At 38.7% G+C, this 12804-nt stretch overlaps 1 protein-coding gene across 1 annotated transcript in view; it reads right to left on the bottom strand.

The window, feature by feature from the left end:
- kcnip3b (Kv channel interacting protein 3b, calsenilin) overlaps positions 1-12084 on the bottom strand; it is a 48666-nt gene extending 36582 nt beyond the window's left edge. The window contains exons 1-2 of the mRNA XM_079804054.1: positions 11911-12084; positions 4262-4442 (exon numbers count right to left, since the gene is read on the bottom strand). Coding sequence (XP_079660180.1) covers positions 4262-4442; positions 11911-11916 — 187 coding nt within the window. The 5' untranslated portion in view covers positions 11917-12084. The remainder of the gene's footprint in view (positions 1-4261; positions 4443-11910) is intronic.
- Positions 12085-12804: the final 720 nt, after the last annotated feature.

The raw sequence follows: 12804 nt of genomic DNA, 5'->3' as shown, positions 1-12804 counted from the left end.
GCTCATTTTAAATGCACACAAATTGACAGCCGAAATGACCTAAAGAGAAGTGAGGAGTGAATGTTTTTTGGGGCCAAAGGCTTGTCTGAATATAGAAATAGAAACTAGAAGACACCACAGGCAGCTAAAAAATGCTGATGGGATGGTGGGTTTAAAGTGAACTGGTCTCAGTCCTGCAGATGTAGGCACACACTCACGCTACATTGCTCACTGTCTGTTGCAGCTCAGACACATCTTGTCCCCTCACGCCGTCCCTGAGCGGTCTGACACAAGTTACATATTAATTACCACACAAACCTGCATATAACACTGACTAAAACATCTCAGTTTTTACAGAAAGATAATCAACTATAATATTGGAAGATTCTTTATAGTGGGGCAGAAGGGGGAGGGATCAGTGAAAGAAGATGAAAGAAAAATTAGAGGAGGATGGAGAGAGCGATGCTGTAATAACAGGAAAATATGACATTAGATTGAGTGTCTAGTGAGTTGCGGAACAGTGTTGCCCTTAGCAGAAGCAGCAGTATATTTTATAGATTGTTATAGACAGTATATAGAGTTGTAGATCATATAGTGCATACCCTATTATGTTTTTTCAAATATTCCCTTTCATGCAGTGTGTAATATAGCTGTCTGTGAAAGTAAACGGTCTGCAAAGTTGTAAAGTCGAAAGTGCACGATAAATAATGTTATTGTCTCCCAAAAGAAAGAACTGACTCTTAACCACCTAAACGAGTCGTCAGGTATAGGCTATCACCTACGGCTACATGTCACTTGCTAATACACTATATTGCCAAAAGTTTTGGGACGCCTGCTTTCCGTGCACATGAACTTTAATGACATCCCATTCTTAATCCATAGGGTTTAATATGGAGTTGGCCCACCCTTTGCTGCTATAACAGCTTCAACTCTTCTGGGAAGGCTTTCCACAAGGTTTAGGAGTGTGTTTATGGGAATTTTTGACCATTCCCCTAGAAGTGCTTTTGTGAGGTCAGGCACGGATGTTGGATGAGAAGGCCTGGCTCGTAGTCTCTGCTCTAATTAATCCCAAAGGTGTTCTATCGGGTTGAGGTCAGGACTCTGTGCAGGCCAGTCAAGTTCCTCCACACCAAACTCGCTCATCCATGTCTTTAAGGACCTTGCTTTGTGCACTGGTGCGCAGTCATGTTGGAACAGGAAGGGGCCATCCCCAAACTGTTCCCGAAAAGTTGGGAACAAGAAACTGTCCAAAATGTCTTGGTATGCTAAAGCATTAAGAGTTCCTTTCACTGGAACTAAGGGGCCAAGCCCAACCCCTGAAACCCCACCAAACTTTACACTTGGCACAATGCAGTCAGGCAAGTACCGTTCTCCTGGCAACCGCCAAACCCAGACTCGTCCATCGGATTGCCAGACAGAGAAGCGTGATTCGTCACCCCAGAGAACACATCTCCACTGCTCTAGAGTCCAGTGGCTTTACACCACTGCATCCGACGCGTTGCATTGCACTTGGTGATGTAAGGCTTGGCTGCAGCTGCTCGGCCATGGAAACCCATTCCATTAAGCTCTCTACTGACTGTTCTTGAGCTAATCTAAAGGCCACACTAAGTTTGGAGGTCTGTAGCTATTGACTTTGCAGAAAGTTGGCGACTTCTGCACACTGTGATTTTACGTGGCCTACCAACTTTGTGGCTGAGTTGCTGTTATTCCCAATTCCTTCCACTTTGTTATAATACCACTAACAGTTGACTGGAATATTTAGTAGTGAGGAAATTTTATGAATGGACTCCTATCACGGTACCATGCTTGAATTCACTGAGCTCCTGAGAGCGACCCATTCTTTCACAAATGTTTGTAGAAGCGTCTGCATGCCTAGGTGCTTGATTTTATACACCTGTGGCCATGGAAGTGATTGGAACACCTGAATTCAATGATTTGGAGGGGAGTCCCAATACTTTTGGCAATATAGTGTACATATGCATAATGTCCTACTATGTTCTGCGTTGTCTGCTTATGAACAATTTGACCCGCTTTACAATGCGGGATATGCAAAATGCTTGCTCTTGAAAGATGGGTCAGAACCCAATTTATTTGGACCAGCTTGCTCCTCCGAATCACAACCTGTAAGTATGATTAATTATTGCTACATTTTCTACCGGGTATTCAAAATACGTGGTTTTGTGTTTTATATTGTGTTCAGTTATGGTAATGGGTGTTTAGCTCCCGACACGTGCTGCAAGTGATAGACCAATCGTAACAGAATGGGCCATCTGGCCAATCAGAACAGAGTAGGCTCTCGGAAAGGAGGGGCTGAATCATCTGACGAGTTGTTTGAGAATTATTGAAAAATGTGGTTTTGTGCAATGTATATTATGAGAATTTTTTTTGACCTTTGATGCATACAAACCAGTTGTAGGAGACCTGCAAAACAAAAATAGGAACCTTAAAAAATTGCATAATAGGGGTACTTTAAAGAAATAAATACTTCTATTTAGAAAGGATTAATTAAATGTTGCAAAAGATTTCTATTTCAAATAAACTATTCTATTTTGAACACAGAATCCTGAAAAAAATATTCCACAAAAAATATTAAGCAGTGCAACTGTTTTTAACATTGATAATAATAAGAAATGTTTATTTAGCAGCTAATCAGAATGATTTCTGAAGGATCATGTGACACTGAAGACTGGAGTAATGATGATGAAAATATCTGCTAGTACTGGGACTATACTGGAACTGGAACTAACAGCTGGACGATATTCACCATTTGTGTTTTTGTTTGTGTTCACAGAATTTCAGACCAGAGTATGTGAACGGTGCAGAACGGAAGCTAGTGTGGAGTTGTATGATTTTGAATGGAGCGAGGGGCATGATTTTGAAAGTCTGTTTCACTCACTCCAGGATCGCTCAGAGCAGTATTTCTTTCACCACTGAGCAGGGAGCGTGAAATGGAAAACCTGGAGTGGAGCGTAATATGCTAGCTTCAAGTCATGTCTTGAATGATGCTATATATGAGCCAAGCGCACATGCACGTCATACCACAAAGTAATTTTAACTGTGGGAACCTAAAGTGATTTTCTTAAAGCTCAGATGTGTTTAAGTTGGGGTTGTGGCAGTTAAAGAATTATGGCAGAAGTAAGAATAGACTATATCTCTAAGGGTGCGTTCACACGTTCTGGACCAGAGTTTGATTGTTTCCCTTTCCCCTGTTAGATTGTGTTCACATTATATTATTTGGGTCTAAACCGTAGAGAGCCGTACAAGTCCTGAAAAGTGAAGCCAAAACGTTTCGATCGCCCCTAGGTGGCTGGTCCCAGTGTAGGTCATAAACCCCGCCCTCTCCATGTAATCTAATGGGACGTGAGACAAACTAAACAATCAAATTACACTTCAAATACATTTTTTCCAACAATGGTTTCTGTCATTTTAGGTAGTTTTTATCATGCTGATGTAAGTTCAAGTGTTCGGTTTTTAAATAAGTTTGGTTTTAGTTAGTTATTGATGCTATAAAAGCTTGACAGCTTCTATGACCAAAGTAGTCACTGAGGCACCAACTGAATTTACTTTTTGGGAGGAGATTGGAGCTTCAATTTTAATTTGTACATTTCCATAACTGTTTATTTCACACCGTCATAATGAGTTGTTCTGCAGTAAACTGTACTAACCAATTCTGCGGGAGTGTGGACGGGGCCTTGATACCGCGTCTCCACTTCACGCTCACTGCTGTGTAGACTCGGAGTCCAAGTTTACTACTGCGGAGACTCTGGATCCAAGTTCACTAATGCGCAGACTCAGGATCCAAGATGTCAGCGCCATATTAGGACAGTTGCTTGGTAACGACGACACGAGAAGGCGGCAAAATGCATAGCGTTGCTCACTTCACTTTTATATTTTGTTTTTTGAACCTTTGGTTTTGTTTTCAAAGCATCAGCACATAACGGCACTTGCGTCTATCTGCCGTGAATGTACTGCAAATGTTCTAAAGAACGTGGGAGTGGCTTAGAAATTAGCAGTTTTGTAAAATCACACGTCATCAATAGCAGTTCACCTCCGTGATTTAGTATGATTGTGTTTATATCAGCAGTGAATTTACATGAAGAGTTTATGTGAACCGTACCCTAGACCACCCTTTTTATGCAGACTCGGGTACGGTTCACATGTGCGTATATGTTATGAATGCTACATTAAACATCTCCTTTGTAATTAGTTCCCTCCACTCCTCCATCTGGATAATGGCTAGCACTAGTGTTCATATAATTTTCTGGGTTTTTAAGAGTCATACTTGAGCCTTGGGGCGCTGTACTGGCGATGATCCATTTGACCAGACAGCATTTCATGAGGGACTTGCGGGAGATGCGCGGCTTCTGCCACTTCCCGTCGCTCTCCTTCTGCCCGCTGGGGTCCCCATCCCGCCCGTTGGCGTCAGGCAGCAGACCTCCATCGACGCCCTTCTGTCCATCTGCCTGGAGGACAAAGACAACGAGAAAACACATTAAAAGAGCCCAGATCTTAAAAACACGTGAAGAAGTTTGGCACAGAATATCATCTTTTTGAATGTGCTGTTGTTACAACCTTCAACGTCTGCTCAGCCATGCTATTTTTAGTTTTTAAAACATAGAAAATGGATGGATGCTGTGTATCAAGAGAAGCTGATGATTCAGATAATACCAGTTCTATCATTTAACAACCATTAACATGACCATAAAACAAATAAGTGTAATCTAAATCAGTTATATTTTTTACAGATTCTTGTAACTTTCATTGTCACCTCAGGATGGCTGTGGGCATGCCAGCCAATGCTTTTACCCCTCTAGTAAATATCTAATTGGAAACTGATGTTGTTGCAACTCACTACGTGTTACAACACTCCCCAGCCACCCCACAGGTGGGTTTACCACCAGTAACACGGACATGACAAACACATCAACGATGGGTAAGGTGAGAGACATGATAAAAAGATACACAAATAAAATAAGTAAAAATATGACAGACAGAGTGAGGAAAGTGTCTAAGGAATAGCTTCCTATTAAAAAAATGTCCTTCAAAAAAATGCACTTCTCATGGAAATGCACACATCTGTGAGAATTCGCTTGCGTGTGCAAACTATTGTTTGTCTTAAATGGCGTAAGGAATCCTGTGAGGGCCCTCGCTTTTTTCTTGTTTCTTATTTGCATATGAAAAGACAGTAAGCTTTGCTATGAACATTTAGAGAATCGCTAAATTATTCATGCTCCCCAAAAACAGCATCAATAAAACATCAAGAGGCCACCATCTTGGGGGACATCATTTTTGAGCGCCAGCATGTGTTAAATATTGCCATGAAAGAGAATTCGTATTACTCACTAAAAGAACTATAAAGAACATTTTTAATTCTTCAAATACACACAGTTTAAGCACTTACTGAAAAAGTTGTAAATACCTACAAGCACTAATTTGCTTGGCTACACATCAGCTCTAAAAGGAAGTGGTGAGTTCCATAATCACACCAGCAAAATCATTGCAGAGTGCCAGACTGTTTCCTTCCTTGACTGTATTTGTGTGTTTAAAACTGTGATTTGGATGATAACAATGCTTGCTGTTGTGTGGGCATGTGCGTATTTGTGCTGGACTGTCATGTTATCACCTAGAGACCTTGGCACCTGCTGCATTATTGACATGACTGCAGCGAGTCAGTCGAGTGTATCGTGTATGGTAAGGAATGTCAGCATAGCAGACTCCAATTAATCTCTGGCTTGACCACTGTGACTGCTCAACGTGTCCCAAACAACCACATATGGCACCTTCAACACAAACAGCCCTTGATATCCCCACAGGAACAACATAGAAGCTGCACTGGTACAAGAGAAAATAGAGCAGCACGTTATACAAGTGATTTTAGTAAGAGTGATTCTTGCTCATTAGGGTTGCAGATGTATTGCCTTTCTAGCAACAACTTCATGACCTTGAATTAGATGAATCCAGACTGAACTTTCAGTACTTTACCTGTTTTGGGGATTGAGTGAGTACATGACAATGGGACTAATGGTACTACACAGGACACACTAGGGCAGCTGTAGCTGACCAGGATCTAGAGTGACACTAGTTGAGTTGGAACTGGAGCAACACTCACTAAGCAGGATAAAGAGCCAAGTAGAAACTAATGCACAAGTTGAGCAGGCTTTTGAACCAACACTGGCCAAGCAACGGCTATAGTTTATCCTAGAGCGAGTTTATTCTGGCTACACTGTAAACCCTAACGCTCAAAATAAAGAATTATTATTATAAATAATACATAATAATAATTGGTTTGAGTAGAGCCAAGTCAGCCAACTCAAATAAATAAGTTAAATCAAATGAACTTTTATGAGTATTTAGAACGCTCTTTTTCTTTTGAGTTCACAAAATAGGCATGAGCTTATTTAGATATATGCTTATCTTAGTAGATATATGTTAATGTTTTATATTGCTGTACTTATTCAGCAAGTGATATGCTATGCTAATGCTATCAAAACCCTATGGCTGAATCCGAAATCGCCCCCTATACCCTCAAATAGGGCACACATTTGTAGCGGTGTCCGAAACCATAGTGGACATTGTTAAGTGCACTCATTCAATCCCACATTGCACCTCAATAACGACTGTACAGCCGATATACACCCAACGGCTGTCCGACTTCACGCACTCGTATTCATTCACTCGGTCAAGTGAACTATATTAGTGAACTAACGTAGGGAATAGTGAATGCGATTTCGGATTCAGCCTGTGTTACCAGTTAGCAAGGCAGCATTTATTGAATTAGCTAATTGAAGCTAGCCAAGTTTCCACTACTAAAAATATTTAAGTTGAGATAACATGACAATATTAAAGGGTTAGTTCACCCAAAAATGAAAATTCTGTCATTAATTACTTACCCTCATGTCGTTCGACACCCGTAAGACCTCCGTTCATCTTCGGAACACAAATGAAGATATTTTAGTTGAAATCTGATGGCTCTGAAAGACCTCCATTGGCACAATGCACGGTTCACTTTCAAGACCCTTAAAAGCTACTAAAGACGTCGTTACAAAGTCCATCTCACTACAGTGGTTCTACAATAACTTTATGAATCTGCGAGAATAGTTTTTGTGCGCAAAAAAACCCAAAATAACGACTTATATAGTGATGACGATTTCAAAACACGGCCTCATGAAGCTTCGAAGCGTTATGAATCAGTGAGTCGAATCATGATTCGGATCGCGTGTCAAACCGCCAAACTGCTGAAATTTGGCGATCCAAACTGCTCATTTGACTCACTGATTCATAACGCTTCAAAGCTTCATGAGGCCGTGTTTTGAAATCGTTTTCAAAACGATTTTTTTGCGCACAAAAAATATTCTCGCCGATTCATAAAGTTATTTTAGAACCACTGTAGTGATATGGACTTTGTAACGACGTCTTTAGTACCTTTTAAGGGTCTTGAGAGTGAACCGTGCATTGTGCCAATGGAGGCCTTTCAGAGCCATCAGATTTCAACTAAAATATCTTCATTTGTGTTCCGAAGACGAACGGAGGTCATACAGGTGTCGAACGACATGAGGGTAAGTAATTAATGACAGAATTTTCATTTTTGGGTGAACTAACCCTTTAAGTCAAATTTTATGTAATTGATTACCTCAAATATTTTGAGTTTTGCCAGCTTATTCAGGTTTAGCGTCACCATCTGGACAGACTTGAAAGCAATACTAGCAGAGAATGACTTCAGAGCAGTGCTAACTGAAATGATTCTAGAGCAGCACTATCCGAGCAGATTCTAAAGAAACACCAGGGTAGCATTATCGGAGCAGGATCTAGAGCAGCTGTAGCTGAATAGAAACAAGTGCAACAATACTTGAGCAACTGCTCAACAGAGTTTATTCTAGAGCATGTATGGGAAACAGGTCAATTTAGCTCAAAGGGAATTTATTTATTTAGGGAGTCACTTATTTTAAGGCCGAACAAGTGAACGTCCAGCCCTCAATTGAACGGGCTGTATTGATCAACTCTGCAGTATAATATCAAAATATAGTGAAAATACTATTATTAGCAAGGTAACAAGATCAGCAGTTTAAGACATTAAACAACAGGGCAAATTAGCATGAGGGCGCAATCCTAAAAGAGCTGATAGGAGTGGAAAGTTCTGCACGTGATTTACTGACGACGAGCGAATGAAAGAACACAGCCGGATCATTTCCATGATGACTACCAAGAGCAATGCAAATTAGTGTCTGGCTTAAGACATGCTTTTTTGGGCTGTAAATAATATGGGCTGCGCAAATACCAGTAAATTGACTAGCGCAAACATTAGCAAGTCACCTTGCATGATTTATTTAAGTACTCTGCTCCCATACATTTTGCATCTGAAAGGGAAACTTTCCTGGAAAGGGGTTTCCCAGGTTCATTGATTCCCTCTTTTCACGTTTAGAGTGAGGTCTTGGGCAGCCAATCAGTTAGTGTTTTGGTGGATGAATGGAGCAGAGTCTCGTGGCTGAAGTTTAACCCTCTGGTGCTCTTCGTTTAGGGGTTGCATTGGTTGTCTTCCCGGTCATAAGTGACCGGACACCTAAAAATGTAACTTTCTCCACCCCAGTAAAAACAATGCAATTTATTTTTCTTCAATACTATTTTTTCTTTTTAATTTTGTATTTTGAGATGATTTTATGGTATTTTTTAACATTTATGCAATAATTATGGTCTATTTTTGCCATTGAAAATTATACACATGTTTTTTTTCAGGTTAAAATAGAGACTAGGCCTTCAATATATATATATATATATATATATATATATATATATATATATATATATATATATATATATATTTTTTTTTTTTTTAAGGCAGATTAGCGCCCTCTTTTGGAATTATTTAAGAAATCATGCAACCATGGGTGTAATCACAAGAGGTCTCTATGGAGAGGCATGAGAATTCCCTAGTTCTGTTTTGAACACATTTAATAATTTTTTGTTGTTGATGGATTTGAATATATATTTAAAAAATCTTTTAGATTTTTTTGTTTGTTAGAAATATAGATTTTTTTTTCTGTGAATTTGTGTTTTTGCAGATTTCCCATTCATTTCCTATGGTGTCATTTTTGACCAAAGAGCACAAGTGGGAGTATTTTTTTTGACCACTTAGCATGCTTGAATCATGCCCTCATTTTTTTGTGTGTTAACATACCTAATGCTAGAAAACTCACCAAATTTCATATAATTCTGATGAAGCTGTGATTTAAAAAAATTCCAAATGTGGTTCATAGGTTCAGTTTTTCATAGGTGTGTGTGTGTATAAGTGTGCGTGTGAGTGGATGTGTCAATATCACACTCTTGATGTTTTAGAGTGTCACCCCTTTACTGCTGTGTACTTTTTTCAGCATTGTGGCCGATTTGTAGATTGTACACACAAATATTCGGAGAATTTTTGCCGATTTCCCATTCATTTCCTATGGTCGGTCATTTATGACCGAAGACAATGAACGTTACTTCTTTTTTTTTTTTTTACGACCAATTAGAATCATGACCCCAATTTTGTTGTGTGTTTACATACCTAATGCTAGAAAAGTCACCAAGTTTCATATCATTCCGATGAAGCAGTGATTTTTTAAATTTCAAAACAGAAATGACCGAAGAGCACCAGAGGGTTAAAGCGAGCAAAGAAAATTTCCAAAAAATCCTGGAAAGTTTCTGGAAACTTTGCAACCCTAGATGTAGAAACAAGTGCAGCAATAGTTGAGCAACATCTCTGAGTTTATTCTAGAGCAGGCATTCTCAACCTTGGTCCTCGAGGGCCACTGTCCTGCAGAGTTTAGCTCCAACCCTAATCAAACACACCTGAGCCAGCTAATTAAGCTCTTCAGGGTTACTAGAAAGCTACAGGCAGGTGAGTTTGATCAAGGTTGGAGCTAAACTCTGCAGGACAGTGGCACTCAAGGACCAGGGCTGAGAACCCCTGTTCTAGAGCATCACATATCCAAACATATCCACAATATAGTGCAACACTAGCTATCAATTGAGCAGAGCAGAAGACTCTAGAACAGCTGTAGCAGGATATTGATAAAAACTGCAACTATATAACTATCTAAGTTGAAAATGATTAGAGAACCAATAACACGAACTTCAGTTTATAGGTTAAAAAAAAACCTACAACACAACAACCAACAGTGAGCACATGAATATCCAATCACATTCATAAACCATGTGAAACCATAATTAGGCTCTTGGGTTCAAAATGCACCAAACAAACATTTCTTACACTTTTAAAATGTGCATGTACACAGTCCCGACAGACAGTGTTAAGATTTTGTTCAATCCTCTTGTTCTCTGCCCACCCAATGATCTTACCTTTATGCAATGATGTTTTGGGTTTTTCTTGTGAATGATTCTCAGAGACCAGCAAGTAAGACATTTTCCTGTCTAGAGAAGTTGGCAAAATGTTCAGTGAATTATTAAACACTACTTAGAGTTATGTTGTGTTCGAATTTTAAAACAGTCTGCCAGCATGGAGAGGCAACATTACATCACTTCCACCTCTGAGGCCCCCCTAGTGTAAGCTGCATTTCATTTTTCAGGAACCGAAGAAGAATCTAATCTCCTCCTGTAATGATCAGATAGACGAGGAGTTGACCAAGATGAGCCAAGTATACTTTCTATGTTGTGTGAGTGTCACATTTTGCTATTGAATTAATACAATACTTGCTTTAAATAACTGCTAATGGTCTATCTGGCTCATTTAAAAAAATAAAAAATAAAAAAATAATATTTTGTGCAATGCAGTTGTATTTTTTATTTTATTTTGCTTTATAAAACTATTCATTTTGACATCATCCTACACACAAAGAGAAGAAAAAAAATCTGTTAACTCCCACCAAAATACTGGTTACTGAGTGTTTAAGGAGAACAAATTCTTTAGTGGAAGGCAAGCTTTAAACTATCACGGTGATCAATCACAAATGACAGTATCAAGCAACAGTCATGAACACACTGTTCCTTTGCCACTGAAGCCATCACTGCAGTTGTCATAGGTCATCAGTGTCAATGTTTTGTGTGTGTGTGCAACTATAAATATCACCAGTGTAGTGGGAATATGCAATGTTATCATGTAAAATATTAAAAGAAAATGTTGGTAGCATTTCCCAGAATTCCTTTACCGTCATTGACTGGCCTAAAAAAATAGAATTAGAAATTTGGTATAGATGTTGATATATTTATTTTTGTCCCTTTTCCATGTTTCCTCCAAAAGCTCTTATATTAAGTTAGGCAAGGGACATGAAGGTCATGATATCAAATTCTTGACACCGGCTGTTCTAAAGTAGTCTAAAGAAGGCACAGTGTTACATAATAATCAGATTACAGGTTATTAAAGTCACTTTCCAACAAACTTTGTAGATGAAAATGGCTTAGGGCTCCTCTCAAGACAATTTAATACACTCAAAATCTCTCTCTCTCGCTCTCTCTCACTCACTCACACACACACACACACACACACACAGATCCACTGCTTGGTATGAATAACCAGCCTTGAGAAATTTGTGTGTGATTGAAGACAATATTAGAAAGCAGGCATTGATAGAAAGTTAAATAGGAAACAACCTTTAACAAAATCATATTTATCACTTACATAAGCAATAAATTACAAGTAATGTAATTGAGTGTAGAGAAATGAATTGTCGTTAAAGAAGACGATGACTTAAATGTGCACAATACCTCAAGTTTAACACCCCAATTCTAATTGGAAATACGAGGATTGGATTAAAGTTACTTAATACTTAAAAATGAAAGGCATGGAAAGACAAAGAGATAAGTTTTTTGCCTTTAAATTTATTTATTTTTATATTATTTGCAAAGTAGGTATATAAACAACTTTTATCAGTTGGGAGACCAAATAATGTACTATATACACATTTTCTTTGCCTTCGTCTCAGGTAGGCTAAAGCCTCTTACCTGCATGGTGTTCAGGTCGTCTGTTTTGATGACTAAATTAATGAATGTTGACGGATCCTCAGATGTTTGCGCGCGCTCTCATTTACTGCCTGCTTTGATGGCTCTATAGATGTGAAAACAGAAGAATATTCTGCTCGACCTCTAGTAACAGAGAAGATGGGACGACAGCGAGAGAGAGAGAGAGAGAGAGAGAGAGAGAGAGAGAGAGAGAGAGAGAGAGAGCGAGAGCGAGAGAGAGAGAGAGAGAGAGAGAGAGAGAGAGAGCGCGTGATGAACGGTGGAAAAGCTTTTGTCACATTGTCTTTTCAGTCATTCGTTAAATTCAACGTGTGATGATGACTGGATTATCACACGGGCTATTTCAAGTGATGTTATAGTTTTAGAAAAACATAAAAAATATTATAATAAAACAAGCTATTTAGTTTAATGTGAAGTGCACAATAGTTTTTTTTGTTGAAGAAAATAAAGGATTGTTTATTTATTCATTTATAGTTTGTGTAGCCTGGTTTAGTGATTAATACAATTATTATAGGTCTACAAGTTATTTCCCTTAAAATATAGCTATAATTGTTACATTTTTACGACCACATTGGATGTGATTTTCTCAGCGAACTAGCATGCTAACATGTCATAAAAAAAGTTAATTTGAAGAAAACAAATTAATAACTGCAAAAGCCAAATTTTGTTTTCATGATCATACAGAAATGAGAAATATTGTGATGTAGTCACAATATACCAACAAGACCATTAAAAACTTACCCTTCACTCTTGCCCGTTTGCGGTCAGATTCGTTCAACACACTGATTCATTCAAATAACGAAACAAGTGAGCGAGTCACTGAATCATTCATCCAATAGATTCGTTCAAACACACTGATTCATTTAAGAATTGACT

Source organism: Gobio gobio, assembly GCF_949357685.1.
Source record: "Gobio gobio genome assembly, chromosome: 22".
Classification (NCBI taxonomy): Eukaryota; Metazoa; Chordata; class Actinopteri; order Cypriniformes; family Gobionidae; genus Gobio; species Gobio gobio.
The sequence above is the reverse complement of the archived record's forward strand: the minus strand, read 5'-3'. Positions and strand labels throughout refer to the sequence as shown.